At 39.5% G+C, this 25,211-nt stretch overlaps 4 protein-coding genes across 5 annotated transcripts; 3 read left to right on the plus strand and 1 right to left on the minus strand.

Moving 5' to 3' along the window:
• On the plus strand, positions 1-9,023 carry LOC101164150 (vesicular inhibitory amino acid transporter). The gene is made up of 2 exons (XM_004070344.5): positions 1-6,401; positions 7,095-9,023. The coding sequence occupies exons 1-2, from the start codon at positions 6,021-6,023 to the stop codon at positions 8,280-8,282; spliced, it is 1,569 nt and encodes a 522-aa protein (XP_004070392.1). The 5' UTR covers positions 1-6,020; the 3' UTR covers positions 8,283-9,023.
• Positions 9,024-9,570: 547 nt separating this feature from the next.
• On the plus strand, positions 9,571-15,220 carry bpifcl (BPI fold containing family C, like). The gene is made up of 15 exons (XM_011476861.4): positions 9,571-9,898; positions 10,028-10,139; positions 11,064-11,195; positions 11,426-11,581; positions 11,655-11,718; positions 11,808-11,868; positions 12,006-12,097; positions 12,341-12,517; positions 12,649-12,708; positions 13,647-13,814; positions 14,217-14,284; positions 14,360-14,402; positions 14,474-14,537; positions 14,663-14,739; positions 14,818-15,220. Exons 1-15 carry the CDS (start codon positions 9,799-9,801, stop codon positions 14,863-14,865), a joined length of 1,422 nt encoding a protein of 473 aa, XP_011475163.1. The 5' UTR covers positions 9,571-9,798; the 3' UTR covers positions 14,866-15,220.
• Positions 15,209-19,666, minus strand: LOC101164398 (PRELI domain containing protein 3B). Of its 2 annotated transcripts, none has more exons than XM_004070345.5 (6): positions 19,507-19,666; positions 17,863-18,031; positions 17,666-17,755; positions 17,324-17,394; positions 16,935-17,037; positions 15,209-16,843 (listed from the first exon to the last, which is right to left on the minus strand). In XM_004070345.5, exons 1-6 carry the CDS (start codon positions 19,536-19,538, stop codon positions 16,727-16,729), a joined length of 582 nt encoding a protein of 193 aa, XP_004070393.1. In that variant the 5' UTR covers positions 19,539-19,666; the 3' UTR covers positions 15,209-16,726. The 2 variants fall into 2 exon arrangements, with proteins under 2 accessions (XP_004070393.1, XP_078805659.1); XM_078949533.1 differs by lacking the exon at positions 19,507-19,666 and adding an exon at positions 18,892-19,275.
• Positions 19,667-23,293: 3,627 nt separating this feature from the next.
• Positions 23,294-25,134, plus strand: atp5f1e (ATP synthase F1 subunit epsilon). The gene is made up of 3 exons (XM_004070343.5): positions 23,294-23,459; positions 23,677-23,798; positions 24,968-25,134. Coding segments are annotated over exons 1-3 (156 nt in total). The 5' UTR covers positions 23,294-23,427; the 3' UTR covers positions 24,970-25,134.
• The last annotated feature ends 77 nt before the right edge of the window (positions 25,135-25,211 follow it).

Raw genomic sequence — 25,211 nt, forward strand, 5'->3', positions numbered from 1 at the left:
AACAAAATTTAATGAACGTAATTTTTGCATTTAGTTTATAAAACAGAGGATATTTCGTAAATATTGTTAAAACTTATTGGGAAATTTTGACTTGTGGAACAGATAGAAAAAGGCGGAAAATAACGTCTCCCATAAAAAAAAAACTCTCAATAGGAACGTGAAATACAATAGATACAATACAATAAAATAGAACCAAATGTGTTTTATTTGAGTCATAAGAATGTTTATGCTAAAACTTTTTTTTTTGAAGATTAGCTGCTAGTAGTTTTTCATGTGGTTCATTTGTTGCTTTTTTGTTGCAGTTTAAGAAGACAAATAAATACCCGACAGCAACTATTATTTAAGACAAAAAATAAGTCTATTACCATGAGTTAATAAAAAAAGTAACAATAATAATAACAGTGATAATAATAATTGTACGGGTTGTACTTTTTTAAATGTACCACTAGATGTCGTGATTTGCTGTTTCAAATTTAAAATAAAATATGTTGATTTTTTGCTCCAATTCGAAGTCTGCTTACTATTCATGGCCTCACATGCTTGACACTACTCACATTTTGTCGCTACAATTTTTATTTATAAGTATTTTGTTTATTCATATCCATTACATCATATCAAACATTAGACATGATTGTATTTACTGCCTTGCACTGATTTTATTTGACGTAATTTGATTTCAACATCTGATGTAATTGAGCCTTGTATACTTTCATGTGATAATAACAGGAGAAGGGTGTTTCTGGATGCATCTATTTCCTGGATAGCACACGAGAAGAAAAGACGAGGAAATAAGAAAAGTGTGTTTGTGTGGGTGGATGATTGTGTGTTTTTGTTTGTTTGTGCTGGGAGGGGGGGGGGATTACAGTATGAAGTATGATGGTGTGTCACTGAAGCACGAGCACAGTTCACTGCTCAGGCACAAAGCTCTAAGTGACTCTTGTCCCCCTCCTCCTAATGCTAATAAGCAGATCTGGGTCACCTCACCCTCTGAAATGTGCATACACACACTGGTGAGACATAGACACAAATGATCACATCCTTGCTATCCACACGTCTTCATCCACCCACGCTTGCACACACACCGCCCCAAACTCAAGCAAATACGTTCCCATATACTTCCCTTCTTCTCAAAGGCACACACACTGGTGTGGATTCTAGGAGATGAGATGGGATTTGTGCTGCTGTCAGTGCACAATGCTTGCAGCTTCTGCTAGTTGTGCTTGTCATGCAGACAGTGGTGATGAGGCACAGGGGAACTAACTGGCAACAAACACCATGAGACTGCCTCTTGTGAGGACAAGCAGCCTCCATTTTGTGGAGGAATGAACACTGTATTCCATGAATATGAGGGAAAGCAAGAATTAGGGTAGGGCATCCATTTTTGCTGAAATACATTCAGTAATTATTTTGTGTTTTGTGTCTTTTGTTACATGTTTTCAGGGGCAGAAAAATTGTGACATATGAGTCATGACTTGCTGGGATATTTTGCACTTCGGTTAGAAACATCTGTCAGATATGATTAGGTGTTAGTACAGGATATTGGAACAAACTTCAGTCAAGAATAAAGGCTAAACCTTTTTTGCAATATAAGTATAAATTCTGAAGAGTAAATACACTTATTTTGGTCACTGTTAAATGTGGTATCATCACTTTCCTTTTGTGTTTTAATTCTACAAATTCATGGGAGCAACTTAAAGATCAAACAAATCACCAGAAAGATTCAATTGATTGGGTTGGCTTTTGTGTCCTAATTTCATCACAATGATATGTTCAGATCTGGCTGCTGTAATGCCTTCAACTAAAAATCTTCTGGAAGCTGATCTAATCATGTTCTTTACTGAAGTCTCCTAACTGTAATGCTTCAATTAAAAAAGCTAGGTTTAGGTAAAAGCGTCTTCCTCTTTTTACTAAACTGGAAAATCAACTATATTTTGTCTGAACACGCAAAATCAGTTATGTCCACACATTGCTTTTATATCTTCAGACGTTTGCACACAGGCTCACACGTATATGTTTCACAGGCACTAATGTTTTCAAATTTATCTGCTCTTTTTAGTTTCTGCCTCTGTTCTGTCCAGACAAATGTGCGTCTTTGACTTTCCCCCACACATGCACACCATGTGCACGGTGCATGCATTTTAAAGTGCAGGAACCAGCCCTTCTGAGACTGGAAGCAGAATTGATAAGTCGTGCTCACAAATTAAATTATGGATGTTTTCTGCCAAATACCTGCTTTTACTTATATTGAATCTTGCTTTTGGGCTCTAATATCCACAGGTGCTAATGACCAGTTGTCAGCTGTGAGCACAGAGAAAAAAATACATTCTTCAATCTGTTGCAGATGGGAGTATCAGCATTCTGGAACCAAACTCTAACTGTTCCATTGTGCAACACTCTCCTCCTGAGACCAGGGCTCATAAGAGATTATTTTTAGAATGTGCAAGGAGACGATGGAGTCTGACAGCAGGAGTGACCTCAATGTTAATATAAACAGTTTTTTCATGTTCTTTTCAAGGCATAGTAATCAACAAAACCACACTGAAGAGCTGGCTGAAGACCTTCATCCCTCTGCGGAGTTCATCCAGACTGAGGAACAGCATGCAGAGGAGGTGCCATGACTGTTGAGGATAGTCTTCCTGCAGAGACTCATGTAATATAAAAACAAAAAAAGTGAATTATCTGAACATTTCTCAACAATTCCTTAAAAAAAACGCAAACAACATTCAATAACAGAATAGCTCCAATGTAACAGTGATGAAAGGCTCGGACTGGTGGCAATGGATAAACAAGACTTTGCACCAAGCAAGGCTCTACACTGGTGGCCATTACAGAATGCAGAACATTCCTGACATTTTAATATTTGCTGTGGTTCACCCCAAAAACTTTACTCCTCATCCCCTCATAAGTATGCTCCTTAAAAATCTAGATACGGTATAATGACAAAAAACTGAAAGATTTCAATATAATGAATGAACCTGGTTTGGGTAAATTTATCAAAATAAAATTAAATAAATCATCTACCTTTTTAAATTTCTCATTTAATTTTTCTTTTGTGATATTTTCTAAATATGGGTAAATTTTTTAAACAACTGGGTGGAGGCCCCAGGGCAGAGCCAGATCTCGCTGGAGAGACCAAATCTCTCGCTTATGCCTCGGGGTTCCCCCCAGAGGAGCTGGAGGATGTGGCCATGGAGAGGAAAGTCTGGGCATCCTTTTGCTTAGACTGCTGCTCCTGCAACCCGGCACCGGAGGAGCGGTAGAAGATGGATGGATGGATGGATGGATGGATGGATGGATGGATGGAAATTCATTTTTTAACAAGGGTCCAGTTGTTATGGACACTACATTAGATCAAAATAAAACAGATCATTGCTCCTAATAAAAATCTGTATCTGATTTTGTAAAAAATCTGCATTTTGTGCACCATTGAATCTTTTATAATAATTCCTATAATTGTGTACAGGGATGTAAGCTTTAAATTTAAGCAAAAATAATACAAATTCAATTGGAAAATGAAAGAAAGATAAAGAAAGAACGAGAGAGAACCTGGGATGAGAAAACCTCTTTTCCCCCCAAATCTCCGCGTGCACACACCTCGTCCAATTACTGTGACCATGGCAACTATCAGAGATTATGCTCCCAGTCAGCACTGCATGGCGGTTAGGCCGGGCTGGATGCCTCTCTGTAATTTCAGTGACACCCCCGCCCGCCCGTATACACATACATGCACGTGCACGCTCAAACGCTGGAAAAACTGCCTCACACTAAACCGTTTGCAGCTCCCCCGTGCCCGAGTGCTTCTCTCTTGCTGTCTCACACATGGAGCTACATTAATCCTTCTCTTTGTGCTCGTGGCCGCCAAAAAAAAAAAAACAGAAACCCATTATCGGGGAGGAAAGGCCTATTGGAAACCTAGATAATTAAAACGACAAAAGTCTGTCTCGAAAAAACGTTTTTTGATGTTTTTTATTAATTGTAAATTTGTTGTTTTTCAACAAATTAAATATTCTTAGAGAGAAAAATCACCATATTACTAAGAAAATCTCATTAATCGTATCTGTAAAAGATGCCCTCCTCGTGACTGCAGAAATTTTTTTATTTTTTTTTTGGGGGGGGGGGGGGGGACGGGGACATGTACATTTTTCGCGCTTGCATTTGTTTGCGCGTGCGCGCGTGACATTTCCTCTGTCCCAGCGTTAGCCCAGGACCTGTGCACGTGCTGGGGGAGGGAGAACTTGCCTCAGGAACTCCCCCCCTGGTTCCTCGTCGTCCAGCACACCCGCACACACGCACGCACGCATCCTCAGACGCGGTTGACTCACGCTGACCAACAAACACTGAGTTGGCCTAAACGCAAATAGCAGCTGCCAAAGCAGCGCAGCCAAGCATGAAAGTCTGCGGAATTTTCTCTGTCCTCTGGCGGGTTTCTAAATTTAGACCCACATCTTGAAATGATTTGGGATTTGACTGTATTATGACATTGTTCCAAACAAAATATTTATGATTATAATTGTATAATTCTACAAACTAAACAATTTATTTTACGAAGAAACGTATATCTGAACTATTCTGATTTTAAAAAGCCTTTCCCATTCCTTTGAAAGTGCATAAACACTGTGGGGAAATGCTGGTATTTTTGAGTGTCCTTGTCACTGTGAGCCTTTTTCCCCTCCAAACTGACTGCAGAGAATTTGCTGACAGTTTTGCACAGCCGTGTCACAGCAGATAGAGGCAAAGACGCAGAGCTTCCTATAGAAGGTTATAGTTAAGGTGAAATGGAAAGGCTTTCTACTTCATTTTAACACGTATTTATTATTATTTGCAGTTCTAAAATGTACTAATTTTAGAAAAACATATTACAGAAATGTATCCAAATGTAAATGTGTTGCGTTTTCTCTTCTCTTGTGGTTCGGGAGCTGTCCTTGGTGCTGTCGGTGCTGATCTGCTGCAGAATTCTCCTCTTTTCTGCAACGAGTTGTATTAAATGCTGAAATGTATAATTTGGAGCATATTAAACCAGCATTACTGTGAAGTTTAAAGACTATTGTTAAACAGTTCAGTTGAACTGTTGGTGATTTCACAATTTTAGCAGAATTGTGGTACTAAATGAAACAATAATAAAATTAAAAACAGTGTTGTTGTTTTTTACAGTGAGCTATAAAAAATGTTCAATCCCCTTCAAAAACAGACTAATTCAAATACAAAAAGAAAAGGCGTGGGTTGGAACAACCTCCGCGTCAGATTTCACAAAAAATGTTGCCTGTTTCCTTATGATCAAACAGAATATTTTCGACAGAATTTAAAAAAAATTATAATCCATGGGAATTCTTGTATAACCCATTTAGTGGTGAACATTCGACCAAATTAGGATTCATTTTCATTTATCCTTCTTGTTGGACGCCTGTTGGTTCATTCACTCAGGACTGGTGCGTGGAACAGGTGAAATGTTTGGTCATTTCATTCATGCGTGATGCCGGGAAATCCTGCGAACCCGCCTTTTTTCCTTTTTCCCCCTCGTGATCCCTCTGCCACGCATGCAGGGAATAACGCTCCTTCTCCGCCGTGACACTTCAGCCGTGCGCGCGTCAGGGGCGTGACGGCCGCGGACATTCTCTGTTTCCCTCCTTCTTTCTCTCTTGCTGCAGAGATTCCTGCGCGCACGCGTTTGTCATCAGCTTGACTTCAAACTCACGAGGAAAATGAAGAGAAAAAACTGAAAAACACGATTTTGAAGGCAATATTTGAACCCAGGTTGCTTCTTTTAGTTGCTTTTTGGCATTTTTTGGGGGGAACAGATTTCATTGACCGTTTTTAAAAGGAGGAATATGGATGAGCAAGCCAAAGGAAGTGGCTAAGGATTTTCCAAAGGTTTGGATGGTCTGTGCAGGGACTGCTTACAACGACACCAAAAGAGGCAACAGGCATGATTTCAATGTAGCACCAAGAAGACAAATCCTTCTCTGCGCGCGCCTTTTTACTCCATAATATTTCTTTTTTAAGTGACAGGCAGGATTACAAAAATGGCTCATTTAATAAGACACAAGCTCACCAACAAACTGACCAACGCGGCCCACACGGTGTCCAACAAATCTCAAGCCAAGGTCAGCGGGGTGTTTGCCCGATTGGGGTTCCAGGCGGCCACGGACGAGGAGGGTCTTGGTTTCGCGGAGTGCGACGATCTGGATTATGACTACAGGCAAGGGATGCAAATGGATGTCCTCCAGGGAGAAGAGGAAGGAGGAGGCATGGACGGAGAGGGGGAGCTGGAGGGGGACAGCCACTATCAGAGAGATGGCACCGGCCCAAGGTCCTCCGCCCTGAAATCCGGCGGGTCTTTGGACGAGGAAAAGCCAAAAATAACGTCATGGGAAGCTGGCTGGAACGTCACCAATGCCATTCAGGTACATATATCACCTAACAATGCACACATTATATTAGGCCTGCTATATAAAAGTCACCTTGAAGATTTTTCGTCTTTTTTTGGGGGGGGGGGGGGGGGGATTTTTGGATACAAATGAGAAATCCATCCACATACAATAAAAATAAAACCTCAGGGCTTTCATTGCTGCCTAAAAATAATTAAAGATGTTCCATCTTGCATATTAATTTTGTTGCGTTCTCATAATTAAATGGTTCAATGTCATGTTTAATTCGCCATTTAGTTCAATCTCCAACTGAAGCGGAATTTCACATTTTATTTATTCAAATCTTTTTATCAGTGAACCTGCAGGCGAGCAGACAGGGGCCTGTTTGAGCCTGATAGATTTCAGACTAAATGGCTTAATCCCTGGATCCAGTTAACACAACTGAATTTAAAATTTCGTTTTTTAATCGGGTCTCCTTTATTAATCCAACATAAGCGGAATTGTTTATGTTTTTAACCGGAAAAAAAGAATCATTATAAATGTGAAATAAATCTGCTTCGTGGAGTCATTTATATATTTTTATATTATTTGTCACTAATATATAAATGGAGGGTTTTTTTTTTAGATGTGAGAGGAGTGTGAGCGTGCCCGTGCGCGCAGGGCTGATAGGCCTGTCACTGCAATGTGGGCCTCATCCTTCACCACTCAGCTGCGCTTCTCTGTCCGCAGGGCATGTTCGTCCTCGGCCTGCCGTACGCCATCCTCCACGGTGGTTACCTCGGCCTCTTCCTCATTATCTTTGCGGCCGTGGTGTGCTGCTACACCGGCAAAATCCTCATCGCGTGTCTGTACGAGGACAACGAGGACGGGCTGAAGGTGCGCGTCAGGGATTCCTACGTGGACATCGCCAACGCCTGCTGCGCACCCCGCTTCCCAGCCCTGGGGGGCCACGTGGTGAACGTGGCTCAAATCATCGAGCTCATCATGACGTGCATTCTGTACGTCGTGGTGAGCGGGAACCTGATGTACAACAGCTTCCCGAGCTTTCCTGTCTCCCAGAAGGCCTGGTCCGTGGTAGCCACAGCCGCGCTCCTGCCCTGCGCTTTTCTGAAGAACCTCAAGGCCGTGTCCAAGTTCAGCTTCCTCTGTACGGTGGCGCACTTCATCATCAACATCCTCGTGATCGCCTACTGTCTCTCCAGAGCACGTGAATGGGCCTGGGAGAAGGTCAAGTTCTACATCGATGTGAAGAAATTCCCCATTTCCATTGGCATCATCGTGTTCAGCTACACATCCCAGATCTTCCTGCCCTCCCTGGAGGGAAACATGCAGAAGCCCAGTGAGTTTCACTGCATGATGGACTGGACTCACATTACAGCCTGCGTCCTCAAGGGCCTCTTCGCCTTGGTGGCATACTTGACATGGGCAGATGCCACCAAAGAGGTGATCACAGATAACCTGCCTTCAACCATTCGTGCTGTGGTGAATCTCTTCCTTGTGGCCAAGGCGCTGTTGTCCTACCCTCTGCCATTCTTCGCCGCAGTTGAAGTTCTGGAAAAGTCCTTGTTCCAGGATGGGGGGAGAGCCATCTTTCCTGACTGCTACGGCCCCACCGGGCAGCTGAAAACCTGGGGTCTGGGCCTCCGCGTTGCCTTGGTTGTTTTTACCCTCCTGATGGCTGTCTTTGTTCCCCATTTTGCCCTCCTTATGGGTTTGACAGGGAGCCTGACCGGCGCAGGCCTGTGCTTCCTCCTGCCAAGCCTCTTTCACCTGAAGCTTCAGTGGAGAAGCCTCCTTTGGCACCACGTCTTCTTTGATGTTTCAATTTTTGTCATCGGGGGCATTTGTGCAATTTCTGGCTTCATTCACTCTATTGAAGGCCTCATAGAGGCTTATACGTACAATATCCAAGACTAAACGCTGGAACAATCCGTGCCCCAAATGGAAGTAGACCTTAAGGCTATTGATCACTTTACATAAGAGTTCATTCGGAGGATTTGTTTGTGAAATGTACCGGTACATCTTTTATTTTGCCTTCGTGATAATGTGCAATAATAAACTCAACAGTCTTAGTGTAGTTCGCTCATTTGAAAAAAAGTGTGTTTTGTTAAGAAGAATCTCTCCACATGGAAGAAGGTGATAGAATATTCAATCATTAAAATCCAGATGTCAGTGTTCATGCAAAAATCAGTGCCAGTGTGGAATTTACTGTGAGTGTGTATGTGTTTCTATCTGGGGAATGAAATATGTGATAAACAGTGGAGTTAATATGCTATTGTCGGTTTTTTTGGACTATGATATCATTAATCCTTTGAAAGAAGACACCCTTCGGACCACATGGTGCTCAGTGACCCATAAATAACCTCCGTGTTTGAACAGCACTGTTTTTCTTATTCATTATTGTTTTCTGGTCTTCTTTTTCATTCTTTGGCCTATTATATTCCACGTTGGCTGGTTCATTTTCTCGTGTTTTAAGTGTCACTCTGAATGACGTGAATCAAGTGCAAATAAGTGGGTCCTAACTGTGTTATCTGAAACCGTCTGATATTATCTTCCTGCTGAATTTGTTCATTGTGATTTAATGGAACCAAGTAAGCTGTGTGAGACAAAAGAGTACTTGTTGAATCAAGAGATAAATAAAATCAGTATTTTATGGCTGGTGAGTCTAATCTTTATTTGCTTAGTTGGAGGGAGGTGAGGTAAACACCATGTTTTGACCTTATACTGTGAAACTTCCTTGTAAGGCTTAAACAGAGGAACAAATCCAACAATCAAATGCTCTACTTCAGGTTTTTCTATATTAATGATTGTTGACAGTATGGTCATTGTGCCTTATGACTATTTTTATTCTTCAGTTTCTTCTTTCAAGAAGTCCTGTATTAAATTCATTGAAAATTAATGACATATGATGAGAACGGGTTCAACATAGTTCAAATAAAAAAAAAACTATATCAGACACCCAGGATTTTGTAAATGTCACTGCAGCTTTCACTTCCCTATAAAACTCTTCTAGCATTCAAGTCCTTATTCCCAGAAGGAGGATGTTTAGAAGTTATGTTTCTGAAGAACGGTTTTTGTTTGATTCTTTAATTTTCTAGTTTGATGAATCTGAAAATGAATTCCATCACCTCAGAAATGATTAGTTTAGATGTGAATGGAGAGTTTTTAGACGCACGGCTGTTTAGTTCAAAGGTACAGATCTGAGTCTTAAATATTGGTTCACTTCCTCATTTACACACACAAAAACCGTAGATAAGTTCAGATTTTTTTCCATTGTACGAGTCATGTGTCACTTTGTAGTTTCACTTTTTAGTGCTGCAGCCAGGAAGCAACAGAACACAGAAGACGAGTGGCCACATGTAGAGCAGACCGGTTTAATTAATTCATCGGGACGTTCAGGCATTTTATTGTTCTGTGACCAAAACCCAACAGGATGCTTCACTTTGTGATAGTTGCGTTGATGGTCCTACCTCATACTTGTGGACAGAATCCTGCCATACAAGTCCTCCTGACCAACAAAGGTCTTCAGTACGGTAAGCAGAAGTAAGACTTTTGACAGGTGTGGGTGCTGCCAATAGTGTTTAACTCTTTTGCAAGAACTGATAAGAGTTTGTAAAACACAAATGTCAGTAAAATCTATTATTTGTGATGTTTTTTCTAAGGAAAACACGTTGGGGCAGAATGGATACAAGACATGTTGGATCATGTTACCCTGCCCGACATCCAGGGCACCTTCAGTACACTGTTTGGCACAGTCTCTTATACACTGAGCGGGTAGGACCATGCTCTCTGTTGTTGAAAACACAGAAATATGTTACAATTAAATTTCTTTTAAACTGTCAAACAATTCCCACACTGGATTGAATTAAATGGCATTAAATTAAACTGAATTATATTTGAATTTGGGAGGAAAATAAGTAACATCATTTTTGACAGGAAGTTATTGAATTATAGAGTTCAAATCAAACAACATAAGTTTAAAGACCCACTCCAATCATCTTTCGAGCTATTTTAAAAGTGCTCCCCGTGAGCAAATGTAAATCAAGAACAGACAAAAAAAAATGCCATTTGAATAAGATCGTGTTGGTTGCGTAGAAATTACACCCGGGGGGCCCATAAACAGACACCTTAGCAACAGGGAAGAGAGAGGGGGGGCGGGGTTTTTCCACGCGAGGGGTCCTGCCTACAGCTCAGAGAATTTTCTCACTCACTCTTGCCACTCTGCAGAAACTATGTCCTAGAAATTTTTTTTGTGTGTGTGTGTTACAAACTGCATAATCATAATTAAAAGACCACTGGGAATGCTTTTAAAATAGATAAAAAATAACCAGATTGGGTAAGTTACACTCTCTCAGTAATTGTTGTCTTTAAATTGAAGAGCAGCATACTTTTACATATTAGATTAAGATTAGATTAAGAGTTTATTGCCATTTGTAAATGTAAAACAAACACATTGGAAAAGTGAATTACAGAGGACAACAACACAACAAAAACCAAGGTTCATAAATAAGAAGAGGAACAAAATTTAAGAAAGAGAAGAGTATAAAAACATTTCAGTGTCCCAACCTTTTAATTATTGCACTTTTTGTCATTTTTGTCACATATTGTGGTTGTCAATTATTCATTATTAAATATTTATATCATGTTAGCTATTTTCTTTGAAATAATGGTGTTTTTTCTGTTCATTATGATCCACAGCATCACCATAACCAAGTGTGACTTTCCAGAACCAAATGTCGCATACTCTCAGGAGTACTCAGGATTCAAGACTAGCATCACAGGCCTCAGTATAGCTCTCTCTGGTAACTGGGCAACAAAGTTTGGCATCCTGTGAGTGTCCCTCAATTTTCAGTTTATGCTAAAAACACTCCTGATAAGGTAACGGATGCAAGCTCCCACACATGTTCAGATGTATCTTGCACCAGAAAAACCTCTTTTAGCAAAAGCATGACATGTTTCAGTACACGTGTTGCTGTTGGTTTTTCAGCTTCCATTTGTCATTTTACGTTCTTGCAGCCACCATGTGCAGCTCTGATGGGGATGGTTCTGTGTCATTCCAGACATGAAAGTGGATCCTTTGACATGGCTATATTTGGTGTGGATGTGACCTCTGTGGTGAAGCTGGAGAGAAAAGCTGACGGGCACCTGTCTGTCAGCAGTATCATCTGTGATGGCGAGGTTCAAGATGTGGACATACGATTATATGGAGGATTCAGGTATTGTGGAAAAGAGAAACCAAGACTTTGGTTATACACATTTCAAAATTTCTCACTTGTGTTTTTTTAATAGTTGGATTTTCCAACCCTTTGTGCATTATATAAAAGGCCATATCATTGAGGAAATTAGAAAAAATGTAAGTTTTTCCCCCTTTATTTGATCACAAAGGTACTTCCTACTGTTCAGGTTTTAAACATTGCAGCTTATTGCATTTCCTCCTTCCAGATCTGCCCTGCTGTGCAGACATCTATTGAGGAGTTGGAGACCCACCTACAGGCCATGAACGGTATTGCAACTGTGTGCACAGACCAAAAATGCACCTCAAAGAAGACATTTTGATGTCACTGTATTTAAGATCATTAATACAGTTAAAATTTAACATGTAGAATCAACTGACAATTTTTTTATGTATTTCCTATTTAGTTTCCTTCGATGTGAATCAGGTCCTTTCTCTTGAACTTCCCCTCACTGGCTCGCCTGTTGTCAGTCCTTCAAATCTGACATTGGGTTTAAAGGTAACATGTTGCACTGTGTCAGTTTACTCTGGAAACATCATTTTGCAGATGTAGAAATGGTACCTAGGTTTTAATGCTCCTGTGGAAATGAAAGCTATACAACTTAAATTCACTTCTGGAATCAATCCTCTCCACAAATGCCCACTTCTGTAAAGTTAAAGCTTCATTAGAATGCTAGTTTTGAACATTTATGAGATAACATCCATCCTTGAACTGATCCTGTATCATGTTTTCAACAAAAAGGGGGAGTTCTACAGTATCCAGACTCACGCAGAGCCTCCGTTTAAGTCCAAACCTTTCATGATGCCCAACATCCCTGGTTACATGCTGTCAGCAGGTGTGTCTGAATTCACACTGAACTCTGCGGCTTATGGATACTTCACAGCTGGAAAACTTCAGATTCTTATCACTGAGAAAATGGTAAGTGCTGTTATGAAAACATAAATGCACTAGCTGAAGGAGTTTTTGCGTTTTGGCACACTGTTTCAGGATGTGCATTTCAAGCCTACAAAAACTGTGTATTATTAGCAAATGTTTTTTTTTTCTTTCAGGTTCCGAAATTTTCCCCCATACATCTGAATACCAGCTCAATGGGACCCTACATTCCCCAGGTCTTGTAAAGTTTTTTGTTTTTTTAATGAGAATTCAACTTCAGCATTAATATTTAATTTTTGCTTTGCTCCCCGGACTGTTTGTGCAACTGCACATTTGAAAGTGAGCACAAAAAAAAAAAAACACCCACCAAAATGTGACCCACATTTTTGACAGTGTTTACTGAAATAATTAAAAAACACAAAGATGGCATTTTGATCATCTGCAGTATTTTTTTTCTTATTTATGACAGCAACATAGTCCAAAATGCAAGAGACAGAACGACTGGACACATGGAAAAGCAACATTACAGACTTTAGATAAATTAAGATAAATAAATCAGTAAAGGAAAACTCCTAAACTAATATTTAAAAAATGGAAAATTACCCCCAAAAAAGCGGCTGTTAGAATTCAAGCCTGAAGAACAAAAACACAGTCAAACAAACTCATCTTTGCAATATTTTTATTTGTTTATTATTTTTGTGCCACTTCCTTGTTTTAAGTTGGTATTGTGTAAGATGTGTCACAAGTGAGTTTCAATATGTTTTCCATGTCTGAACATTATAACTTTGTTCTGACATGGAAACATACCTAATATAAGCATGAGCACATTTAAATGTGGAATATAAGTATAGTTATTATTAAGATACACACAAAAATATGAATTAATTATTGAGAGGAAACAGCTTTACGGTGAAATTCTAGTTGAGTTTGATCAATCACCATAAAAAAGACAGTAACATTTACAATCAGTTCACTTTTTCACTGCAGAAATCCAAAGACTCTTCTTCAAAGATTTTATTCATTAAAGATTACAAAATTATTAGAGAGAATAGTTTAATTTTCTCCAACCTTCTTTTTACCTTGCAGTTTCTTTAAAACACTTTAATGGTAGTTTATGAACATTTTTCTATGTGTTTAGTGGTAAATGTTTGTGGATTCTGTGTTTTCTCCTCAGCTTCCCAAACTGTTTCCAGGCCTGCCGATGACCCTGCAGGTTTACGCCACAGAAGCGCCGACCGTTTCCCTTCAATCTGACGTTGTTAATCTGACCATTCAAGCTGCAGTGAAGGCCTCTGCTGTTGAATCCAATGGTTCTAGCATCCCTCTGTTCGGACTCAATGTTGTGAGTACTGTTTTGGAAATATAAAAATACACAGTTATTATTGAAAGGCTCACAAAAAATGGAGAATTTGTTAAAAGGAACAAGGTTTTTTTCTGAAATTGTAGTTAGGTTTTATTCTGTCACCATGACAATGACAGAAAGAAAGATTTCTGTCTTATTATAATTCAAAAATCTGATTGAACTTGTCAAGTTTCTTCATGTTCTTTAGTCTAAAATTCCAACTAAACTTGGATTTTTATGTATTTTTAAAATCCCAATCTCTACTGGGTTCTGATTATTAGGAGTATATACACTGATAAAGTTAATTGCTTCCTTCAATTATTTAATATCTGGATAACATTTTTGATAAATCACTTTTTCATTTAATAAAACCATTAATACAATGTTTTTTGTTTTTTCCAGGTTGTTATGTTAAGTGGTAAAATGTGGATTGCTGATGGAAAAGTGAAGGGCTCTGTAATGCTGAACAAGTGAGCATCCAAATGTTTGGAAATAGATTTATTCTTCTCAGTGTTTGTCAGAATGACAATACAACTCTCTTTCAGCTTCACACTGACTCTGGCGTCAACCCAAGTGGGACCTTTCAAGGTAAATGAAAAAAAAAAGCTAAATATCCTGCAGTTTGATGATCACAGTTAACGAAGAGTTTGTCTTTTCAGACCAACAGTTTGGAAAATATGTGTAAAAAGGGGATTGAGCTGTTTGGTGTACCACAAGTGAACAGTGAGTGTTGGTTTCAGTCTTTTATTTATGACACATTCCACAAAACTTAACTGGTTTTGTATCTTTAAGTCATTTCAAGCATAGCCTCAGTATGTTTTCCTAAAAATTAGCCTCTGGTGTTTCAGAAAAACTGGCGGAGGGTGTGATGTTGCCCAGAATGAAACACATCCAGCCTGTAAATTCAATCCTGACAGTAGAGAAGGTCAGTATTTATCAGAGTTCCTCTTTTTGTAAGTTTCTTTTTTTTGTTGTTCTAACCACACTCTTTTTTGGAAAACAGGGATTTATTTCCATTTCTTCAGACGCTCAAGTGCTGGACATGCTGTGAAGCCCTATCTGTTGTTACATCATCAAAGCACAAAGGTTTAAAATCAAAAAGCAGCCTTTGTTTTGATTTTTACCTATAACTTTCATGTCTGATCAGCAGTGGATATATGATTTTCTTAGACTATTTTTAGATCCCAAATCTTTAAAAAAGAAAATCTCTTATGCTTCCAGATTTCGGTCTTTAAATCTTAAACTTTTTTTAACCGCTAATCCAATAAAAATGAGTATAAATTCCTTGATTGCTTTATTTTTACAACTTGGCATGTTACTAAGTGTGGAAAGCCAAATTCTCAGCTAATTGCAAATATGAATGTGGGAGGAGTTAATAAAAGACCTTCAAGTCATTCTTAAAACAATGACATCTCTTTATTTTGAAACAATGCAGTGCTCATTCTGTTTTTGTTTACATTCTTGGAACGCACCACCATCAAGATACAAATATATTAATAGCCACAGTTGTTAAAAAGCTCAACAGAAAAACATCCCACTAGTTTGTTCAAACGTGACAGTGTGGACGTTGGACGGGACCACAGCGGATGTTTGTCTCGAACATTCCCATCAGGATAATCAGTTTTTCAAAAAGGTTGAACCGTCAACCGAGTGCTTTGGAAGACTCGCAATAGTGTCGAGCTCTAGAGTAACAAAATAAATGTTTGAAATGATCACACCACGATGTAAACTTCCTTCTGTACATGTGTTTGAAAAGCAAAGCCTTTAAAGACCTAACATCCTCCCTTTGGTTTTTGAGCAATCCATGCGGAGATCAAACCATGGGCAGCTGGGTAAAACCTGAGAGTGCTCCGAGACGGACGACAACACAAAGACACCTTCTGAAATGCAAAAAAACGCCTTCCAGTGTAATACAGAACAACACCTACATACAGGAAGATGAAACTACACATAGAAACTGGGTTAGGGAAGATTTTTGTAGCTCATGTTGGCACAAAGACACTGCACATAAAGCAGTGAAAACCCACACTTTTATTCTTTAAAACATGCTTGTGCCCTTCAAGAACTTTCTGCAACTTATGTACATGTGTGTTAAATAAGTTAAACATTCAAGTATGAACATACTTAAACCATAACAATTTAGTACACTACATAACACCGTAAACAAACATTGAAAAAACTTATTTTGTTTTAAATCAAAAACTAAACGAAGACCTTTGAAAGTGACGTCATCTGCTGAGCCACATGACAAAAGCTAGAAGCTATTGCACATGGACCTGCATCTGCCTCCATTTTCTTTAAATGGCTCAAATCCGGCCAAAGTTTCCCCTCTGCAGTGCTCTGTTCTGGATTGGTGTAGACTAGACCCAGCTCTTCAAGGAAAGCTGCACCCAGAGAACCAACATACTTCCACTCAAGCTGATGGATGCCATACTAGCTGAGATAAAGCACCAACAATCTGTTTCCAGTTCAATAAAGAAATGAGCACTTAAAGAAAAAAACGTGTGGTCCGCTCTAAAAGGCAAGAGTCCCCCATCTTTTAAAAGCAACTTCAATTTAGCTTTACGTAACAGGTCTTGAAATTATTACCGTAATGTTAAAGATTTAGATGAATGAGATGATGTGTAGGCACAGAGTGAATTAAAAAACAGGTTTTTCATAGACAGAATCCTGTGAGCTTTAAGTGCTGTCCAACGTCCCTTTGATCAACACAAAACTCCAAGTCACTGACCGACAGACGTGCTGAAGAGCTGCCGGTTCAAGCTGCTGAGGAAGGAGAGTTAACGGAAACACGGACCAAAAAGGGGGCTGGTTTTCAGGGCTGTTCTGGCAGAAGAGATGGGAAGTCCTCTTTGGGAGGAAACATCTGAGAAGTTCACTGATTGATGGAGTCATTTGAAAGAAAGCAGTCATCATTGGTCTGCAGCAGCTGCTGCCATGGGAACGCGCATGGAACCTCGAGCAGTGGCCGCCAGCTCCTCGATCTCTGTGTTCAACCGTCTGATGACCCACTCCATCGCCTCCCGGCCCTGACACAAAGAAAAATCATGGACATCAGTGACAAAATAAAAAACTAAAGGATGAATTATAGATATACATATATACTGTATATAGACTCACCTTGCTGGCATTAACAGAGATGGTATTCGCCATCAGACCCTCAAGGTAGTTGCTCAGACTGACACCCTTAACACTAATGAGAGCCTCTTGGGTCAGAACAGTCCTGAGTAAACACATTATACAAGTCCAAGTCAAACAAAGCTGAGTAAACAAAGATTTCCTGAACCTCCTTAACAATCTATTTCTATAAGTACATTAGCAAATTTGTATTTTCCTAATCATCCAGGACAATTCTGTCAATTCTATCAAGCAGAAGGTAGTAAAACACCTTCCACTTGATGGAAAAGAAACTAAGTCCAGCTAAGCAAATTTTCATCTACTACTTCATTGACCAAAGATGCTAAACATGAAACATTTGCATGTTGGACAAAACATCATAGTTTACTTACTTCTCTGGATCTTGTGGATGTGGTTTATACGTCAGCTTCTCATCCACAGATACCAGGTTGGTGAATGAAATCTGTATAGGATCATGAAAATGTTGATCAATCATATTCATAGATGATGTTTTTTATTGGTGTATGAAGAAAACATTTGCTTGAAAAGGGATAACTAAGTTGAATACTAACATCCTGGCCTGACATCTTTAAAAACAAAAGTGCAAATAGGATTCAATATTTAAACAAAAACATCCAATACTACCAGTAAAATGTAAATTTAATCTAAATTAAATATGCCAGAATAATAAACATTTTTAAAGATCTGTAGAAACATTTTTGAAAAATACTAACATTAGTTGATTGCAGCTCAAACGTTCTCTGGTTGGGGTCCACTACTGAATGTTCTTGAACATAAGTGCATGTTCTTGTGACCCCAATAATCTGCAAGGAGGGGGGGGAGAGACACATTTTACACAAAGCAAATAAACTCATCTTTATAAAAACAAAAGCATCCTTAGGATAAAGTCTTTTATATTAGTTCAACTTACAGATTTGGCTATAGCAGGGAGACCCCACTCTGTGCTGAGCAGTCTAGTGCTGTGTAGGCGTCCATCAGGGTCAACCTTTCTGTCCAGAACATCCACACCAAAAACACCGGGGTTCATGGGGTTGGGGTATTTCTGCATCGCGGCCTTGGTAACAGTCTCCCATGGGTGGCTGTTGAAACAATGAAATAGTATAATAGGATCAATGATTTAAGTAACTCTATAAAGTCAGACTCCGATCATCTTTTTTTCTATTTCAAAATTGTTGCCAGCGGTCTTTTAATTACGATAATGCCATTTTAAGCCAAAATACCAAAGACCTGTGTCATTTTCTAGGACATAGTTTCTGTAGAAGCATATTAGAAATTCTATTCTGAGTCTTGAGGGGGGGACTGTTGAGGCAAGCCTGCCCCGACTTCCAGTCACCTGTTTCCACCCTCTCCCATTAGCTTACAGCCCCTCATACTCCTGACCTAACATTACTGGTGTAACAAATACGCCAACCAATGTTGGAGCTATTCCAGCTGAACAGTTTGGAGCCAGATGTCAGCTCAGACGAGGAAAACAAAGACGTACATGGATCTATTTGCCTGCAAGTGGATGCATCAGAATGGAACGGAGCAGGAAGCTTGAGGCCCACCCGGTGCATTTTCTACAAGTGCACTCTTTGTCAGACAGCATGTTTTCATTTGCTCCCGATTCACAATAGTTTGAATGCAGAAAAACTCATAAATGCAATTTTGAGCTTAGTTTTCTTTATCATCAGAAAAATCACACACGAACATGTTAAAAACAGAAGAAAAAACAATTGTCATCAGAGTGGGTCTTTAACCTTAGCTATGTAAGGTATGACACAACATTTTAACCTTAAAATTGATTTTTTTTCTTTTAAGAATCTAAAAAATTTCAGAAGCAGATATGGTTTTAAAAAAATTAAAATAGAATAATAATAATAATGAGGGAAAAAGCAGCAGCCAACACGCAACAACAGCGCCCCCTAGCGCTCAGACTATTGACAGCCCGGGAGCTTACCAGGAAACTTCTAGAAATGAACAATAGCCAGGCTGCTTTTGTTCACCATTTTTCGGTGTTCGACATCGAAAAATCCGACAAAATGTAAACAATTCGCTTGGGTTTGGTAAATAACTCTCTACCACCGTAGAAGCAGTCTTTAGACAGTTACGTAATCAACATAACAGTCGTACAGAATTACGGAACTCTGGGATTCAGACTCCGTCCATAATTCACACGAATTTATCCCCTTTTTTTTAAGCAATTTTATGATACACCCAAAATACATAATAATAACAACTACATTTGTATTTTAATAAGAATAAAGTAACCAGCTGATGAACCTCAAAGTTAACTAGGCTAACCAACAACTTTACTGTAACAACAATGGATTTGAAAATAAACAAGGATCAGCGGAAAAAAAACCTGTGTGGAATTTCTGTTTTGTTTTGTCCAAGTAAAACTGGTGGTTTAAAACCAATTTATTCGTAATGGTAGCAGCTTAGAGCTAACCGCTGCGCCTGCAGAACACAGGGCAGGGAGGAAACCATCGAGTTACACAAGACGGGGAAAAAGTCAGCTACGTAACGATATGAAGAATACCAAACACATATCATCAGATGAAATAAAACTTACTTAAAAATGTGCTCTGACGCCCAGATCTTCATTTTATCCCCCCTGGTTTGTCGGTCACAGCACGGGAGCCGGTGACCTGATGACAGCGTGACCGGAATGAAGAAAAGACACCGGCGGAAGGAGGTACCTCTGGCCCCCCTAGTGGCAGTCTCGAGTATTGCAGTGCATCTAGAACATTTATTTATTTATTTATTTATTTATTTATTTATTTATTTATTTATGTATTTGTTTGTTTGTTTGTTTGTTTGTTTGTTTGTTTGTTTTTCTCTCCTTTTTTGTTATAATGTTCAATACGCTTTAATAATATTAACTTGTAGATTCATTAAACCATTTTCCAAATGTGGGAGTGTTCAAGTCTCATCCCATCTTGTTTTTAGAAGCTCACTCAGCTGTAATAAATTTGAAACTTTATTTTTAAATAAACTCTTTTTTAAATTGTCTTGTGATCCTTAAGAATCATTTTTATGTATGTGGCAACATGTGGCTTAAAATTTGTTATTCTTTTCCTTCTGCGTTTATTCCCACTAGATGGAACAAAGATATATTGTTTAAGTAAAGAAGCTATACAAAAAGGATTTTCCAAATATTCAATTTACTCTTGTTGGACAAGGATCTTTTCTCACATATGCACAAATGAGAAATTAACTGACAGAAACCAGGCAGACTGTTTAAGAAAGTGTTTTTGTATTTGCTGACACGCAAAATAGTCAGAATGTATAAAAGAATGCATACAATTTAAAAAAAGCTTTTCAGAATCAGAATTACTTTATTGATCCCACATGTGGGAAATTTGTTTGTTACGGTAGCAAATGATAGCATTGTAAACATAAGAGAGAAAAAAGAATAAGAATAAAATAAAGAACAAAAACAAAAAAAATGTAACATAAATGTAAACAATAAGGTGGTAAAATTAATAAACCTATTCACAGACAGTTCAGACAAAGAAATGTGCAAAACATACAAAAAAAGAAAAAATGTGCAAAGGTTGTCTGTTGCATTAAGAGTTATTGTACAGGGTTATTGTATATGGAAAGGATTTCCTGTATCTGGCAGTTTTGGAGTGGAGCTGTTTGAGCCTCCTAAAGAAGGAGCTTCGATGTATGTCCAGAACAGGGTGGAGAGGATGGTCTGGGTTTTCCATACTGGATAAGATCTTGTTCAGTGACCTACTCTCCATCACGGCTTCAAACGTAAACTGTTTGCAGCCAATGACAGAACCCGCCTTTTCTAATCAGCTTGTTCAGTCTGTTGGCGTCACTGACTGCAATGCTGCTTCCCCAGCAGACCACAGAGGAGAACAAGGTTCTGGCTACCACAGACTGGTAGAAGATCTCCAACAACTTGCTGCACACATTAAAGGACCTCAGCTTCCTTAGGAAGTAGAGTCTGCTGCAGGCCTTTTTGTACACAGCAGTACTGTGGCTCCTCTAGCTCAGTCTGCTGTCGATAGTCACTCCCAGGTATTTGTACTCCTCCACCACCTCCACATCCCTGCCCAGGAGGCTGAGAGGCTGCAAGACTGTCCCCTTCCTTCTGAAGTCGATCACTATCTCCCTGGTCTTGTCCACGTTGAGCAGCAGGTGATTCTCTCCAGCCCTCTCCACAAATCCGTCCACCAGCCTCCTGTACTCTTTCTACCGTCCATTGCTTATACACCCCACAACCACAGAGTCATCGGAGAATTTCTGTAAGTGGCATGACTCTGAGTTGTGCTGAAAATCTGAGGTGTACAAGGTGAACAGGAATGGAGAGAGCACTGTGCCCTGTGGAACTCCCACACCACTCAGCACCACATCAGACAGGACGCCGCCCAGTCGGACAAACTGTGGCCTGTCTGTCAGGTAGTCAGTGATCCAGGAGACAATGGACGCCCCAGCACTCATCAGCCGCAGCTTTTCACCCAGTAAAGAAGGCTGGATGGTGTTAAAGGCACTGGAGAAATCAAAGAAGGGGATTCTCACCATGCCTCCACCACCATCCAGGTGTGAGTGAGGGAGCTGCAGCAGGTGGATGACAGCATCATCCACTCCCAGGCGCGGCCGGTAGGCAAACTGCAGGGGGTCTAGAGAAGAGCTCACCAACGGTCTCACTTGAGGCAACACCAGCCTCCAGCCTCTCCAGCACCTTCATCACATGAGAAGTGAGGGCTACTGGACGGAAATCTGTGGGGTGAGATGAAGATGACTTCTTGGGTACAGGGACCAGGCAGGAGCTGAACCTATTGAAAAGCTCTCTCTTTGCTGCCTGATGGGTCTGCTTCTCCCCCCACATCCTGTGATCTTCTTCATTCCAGACCACACCGCTCTCATGTTGTCCTGCTGAAGTTTGGATTCCAGCTTCCCCCTGTAGGAATCTCTTCCATTTCTCAGCTGATCCCTAAGCTGGTGCTGCACCCTCTTCAGCTCCTCCCGGTCTCCAGACCTAAAGGCTCTCTTTTTCCTGTTCAGGAGGTTCTTTAGGTTACTGCTGATCCAGGGTTTGTTGTTTGGGAAGCATCGAACAGTTCGAGTAGGCACAAAAGACTCGACTTTTGTGGTGCAGTTCAAGTTTATTATTTTTGATTGCAGAATTCAACGTACCAGCAGTCACATTAAAGAATAAGGCTAAGTTTAAAAGGGAAAGAGTGGAAAAAAGAAGAGATTAATTAAACTGAACCAATCTTTGCATAGGAAAAAAGAACATAATCTAGTATTTAAATGCATTGATCAGAAGTCTTTTTCATAATTTTTGTATTTTTATTCCTGCAAAACAGCTTTTTTTAAAACAAGTTTATTTTCTCATTGATAAAAATTGATAAACACTTCTCCTTTTATTCGCTTAACTTCATTCCTATATGTTTTTTGCAACCATAAAGAAATTGTTTTGGAGTGGAAGTTGATAATTGATATTTAATAAGTTTGTGCTGAACATAAATTAAATCAGTACCTTGTAATTTGCAAAGAGTCTGTATTTTTGCAAGCATGCAAACCCTGTAACAGAGATTAGTAACAGCCAAAGTTACTTCAGAAGCTTTTACTAAAAAATGTACTCTTTAGAGTAACCCAATGTTACAGCAGCAAACATTTGCTTTACTTTAATAGATTGAAAATCAAATAACAGTACTCTTACCTAGATTCAATTTTCTAAATTCATTTAATTGCTTGTTTTACTAGTAAAAATTTGTTTGTTTTACTTGCAAAATGCAAAATAATTGGCAGATTCTATATTAAAAGTTATTATTAGCACTGGACATTAGAAAGGTTACTAACCAAAGCAAATAATTCCCCCAAGATAGCTTTACTTTACAACCACAATAATCTGATCAATAAACTTGTTGTTCAGTCAAGCAGCAGTGATGCATGGTGGCATTCAAACAACAATTATTTGGTACATAATAATGATCAGAACAGGGTGGGGGGAATTTGGGTAAATTTCTTTTTAATAAATGAAAGCAAATGATTAAATATTAGTCATTAATCATCAGTTTTTGCCCAATATTGTGCATTAGAAATATATAAACATCAGTGAAGACCTTTGTGCTCCCTATAATCTCATCGTTCCCTGTCATTGACACACAAATATTTTGTCTCAGGTGACCTTCATTGCTCACCTTTCTAGAGCCAACCTCCACCTTTCTAGATGTTTCTGTTCTCTGTTACGTCAGATTTAGTTCAGTTTATAAGTATTTGTCATCGTGTAAATATGGGCAACACATCTTTTTATCCCTCTGATTAATTGCATGGGGGAGGGGGTATTAATCTTTCTTTTGATTTTTAGTCAATACATTTCTGACTGAATGAAGTCTATCCCTCAATGACCAAAGGTGGCAGTAGTGATCCTTTCGGTGCAACAAACAGAAAGAAATCGGAAGAAGAAGAAGAAGAAGAAGGATGACGCCATCACGCATCCATCCGACCTGTCCTTGAAGCCGAGAAAAGCAAGATGGTCGCTTACTGGAGGCAGGCAGGCCTTAGGTTCGTAAATTTGGGAAAAATGTAAAATTAATGCTAAAATTTGGTAGTGTGTATAACGTGTTTGCTTTTTAGCACAGGCGTTTGCGGGAAAAACAGCGTCAGGCATGTTCTGTTAAATCCTTGACAAGCTTAAGTGATTACGGCCAATGATCCAAGCAGGGTGCCGCCATTCTGCATGAAAATACTCGTATCATTAAAATCACGTGTCCTTTTGCAGCTACATTCGCTTCTCCGCCATCTGCGCCAACGCGGTGCGGGCTGCAATGAAGCCGCAGTTCAAAGCCGAGGCAGTCAAGGCCGCGGAGGCGAGCGTCAAAGTCTCCAAACCCAAGACAACATGTAAGCTTTACGACCTTCATGGCGCTGTTTGTATGTCACATTCAGCCAAACACCTGAGCAGCATCTGATTCCTCATTCCAGATTATTCAAGTGAACATTATAATCTAATGTTTGTTTGTTTTTATCCAATAATGGCTGTTATCTCATGTTGTCAACTCGGTCAAATAACCTAAATTACTCTCTGTATTTTTGCTCATTGATGTTACTATTTTTGTTTTTATTTTATATTTAAGCATTTGTACAAAAAAAGTGGGGGGGGAAAGACCAGACAGGTTCAGGAGCAGCATGCGATCTAAATCCAGGCCTCCAGAGCTGCTGTTCTGCTGCTTTCAGATTTAACCTACTGATTACTTGGGTCAAGTGTGATCAATCCACCAAAAAGAAACTGGATTTGGACTCCACCAGCTGATCACATGACGCGCCCAGAGCGGAGTCCCTGATTGATTGACGTGATGGGTTGTCCTCGCCAAAGTTCAGATTTTTAACTCTGAATGGGCTGTAATGCTTCAGATTGCGTCTGGACATTGACAACACTGAAACTTGCGAATCACTTTCAGTGTGGATGCAGCTTTAGACGGCAGCCCTCAATGCCTGGATTTGGGCAGCCTAGAACTCTGTATGACTTCTAATTTGAACGGGACCAGATGGTTAGAAAACAAAACATGTTAAGTTGGAGCCCCATAGTGTAGAAATTACTTGTCATATTTTAGGTCATCAAATCCATTTTTTTCTGTAACGACTACTCCATGTTTTCCATTTTTTAGCCACATAAAGACTCTTGTAGTGGTTAAATATTCACATTTTTCTCACTAAACTTTTAGTGGTATATTCAAAGCACAGAATGATGGTGTTTTAGCTAAATTACTCCTGTCGTAATACTGGATTTATGCCTTGATCTTAAATTTTAGGAGAATTTACTGAACGGTGCAACAAACAGCCTGCCAGTTTTCAGACTGTTTTATGAACTTGTCCACGCAGCCAGTCTGTCCTTTTCCTCTTTATAATATAAAAAAATGACACGCTGTGTTAAGGTAACATGTTCAAAAAAGGCAATTAACAGTTTTTTAGAGCTTAGATGTTTTAAAGTGCTTGTGCAGAGCAGCTTAACACTAAGCCTGTTGCAAAATTCATTTTTTATGTTTAATATTTCTTCCCCTTTTTCCTGCCAGGATCCAAAACTGTGTACTACATAGTTCTCCTGAACTTGGGAGGTGCTGCTTGGAGGAGAGTGGAGAGCTGGATGTCATCAAGATGGCTTGGTTGAAGACTGGGGATCTAAATAAAAGTGTTTTCCTTTTTTCATTTATAAACTGAATAAACATGAATAAATATGAAATGGGCATTTTTCTGTCCCCCCCCCCCCCCCCCACTTCGTTATTAATGAAATGAATCTTCGTGGAAAGAGCCACTAAA

This window comes from Oryzias latipes, chromosome 7 (genome assembly GCF_053564925.1).
Source record: "Oryzias latipes strain Hd-rR chromosome 7, Olatipes_Hd-rR_3.1".
Lineage (NCBI taxonomy): Eukaryota > Metazoa > Chordata > Actinopteri > Beloniformes > Adrianichthyidae > Oryzias > Oryzias latipes.

Excerpts from the sequence above, each read along its gene's own strand:
- LOC101164150 (XM_004070344.5), top strand. The coding sequence starts at position 6,021 with ATGGCTCATTTAATAAGACACAAGCTCACCAACAAACTGACCAACGCG. Across the intron at positions 6,402-7,094 it reads ACGTCACCAATGCCATTCAG|GGCATGTTCGTCCTCGGCCT; the intron begins GTACATATATCA and ends CTCTGTCCGCAG.
- bpifcl (XM_011476861.4), top strand. The coding sequence starts at position 9,799 with ATGCTTCACTTTGTGATAGTTGCGTTGATGGTCCTACCTCATACTTGT. Across the intron at positions 9,899-10,027 it reads CAACAAAGGTCTTCAGTACG|GAAAACACGTTGGGGCAGAA; the intron begins GTAAGCAGAAGT and ends GTTTTTTCTAAG. Across the intron at positions 14,403-14,473 it reads CCCAAGTGGGACCTTTCAAG|ACCAACAGTTTGGAAAATAT; the intron begins GTAAATGAAAAA and ends TTGTCTTTTCAG.
- LOC101164398 (XM_004070345.5), bottom strand. The coding sequence starts at position 19,538 with ATGAAGATCTGGGCGTCAGAGCACATTTTTAA. Across the intron at positions 18,032-19,506 it reads GCGTCAGAGCACATTTTTAA|CCACCCATGGGAGACTGTTA; the intron begins GTAAGTTTTATT and ends TTGTTTCAACAG. Across the intron at positions 17,395-17,665 it reads TTGAGCTGCAATCAACTAAT|ATTTCATTCACCAACCTGGT; the intron begins GTTAGTATTTTT and ends GATCCTATACAG.
- atp5f1e (XM_004070343.5), top strand. The coding sequence starts at position 23,428 with ATGGTCGCTTACTGGAGGCAGGCAGGCCTTAG. Across the intron at positions 23,460-23,676 it reads TGGAGGCAGGCAGGCCTTAG|CTACATTCGCTTCTCCGCCA; the intron begins GTTCGTAAATTT and ends GTCCTTTTGCAG.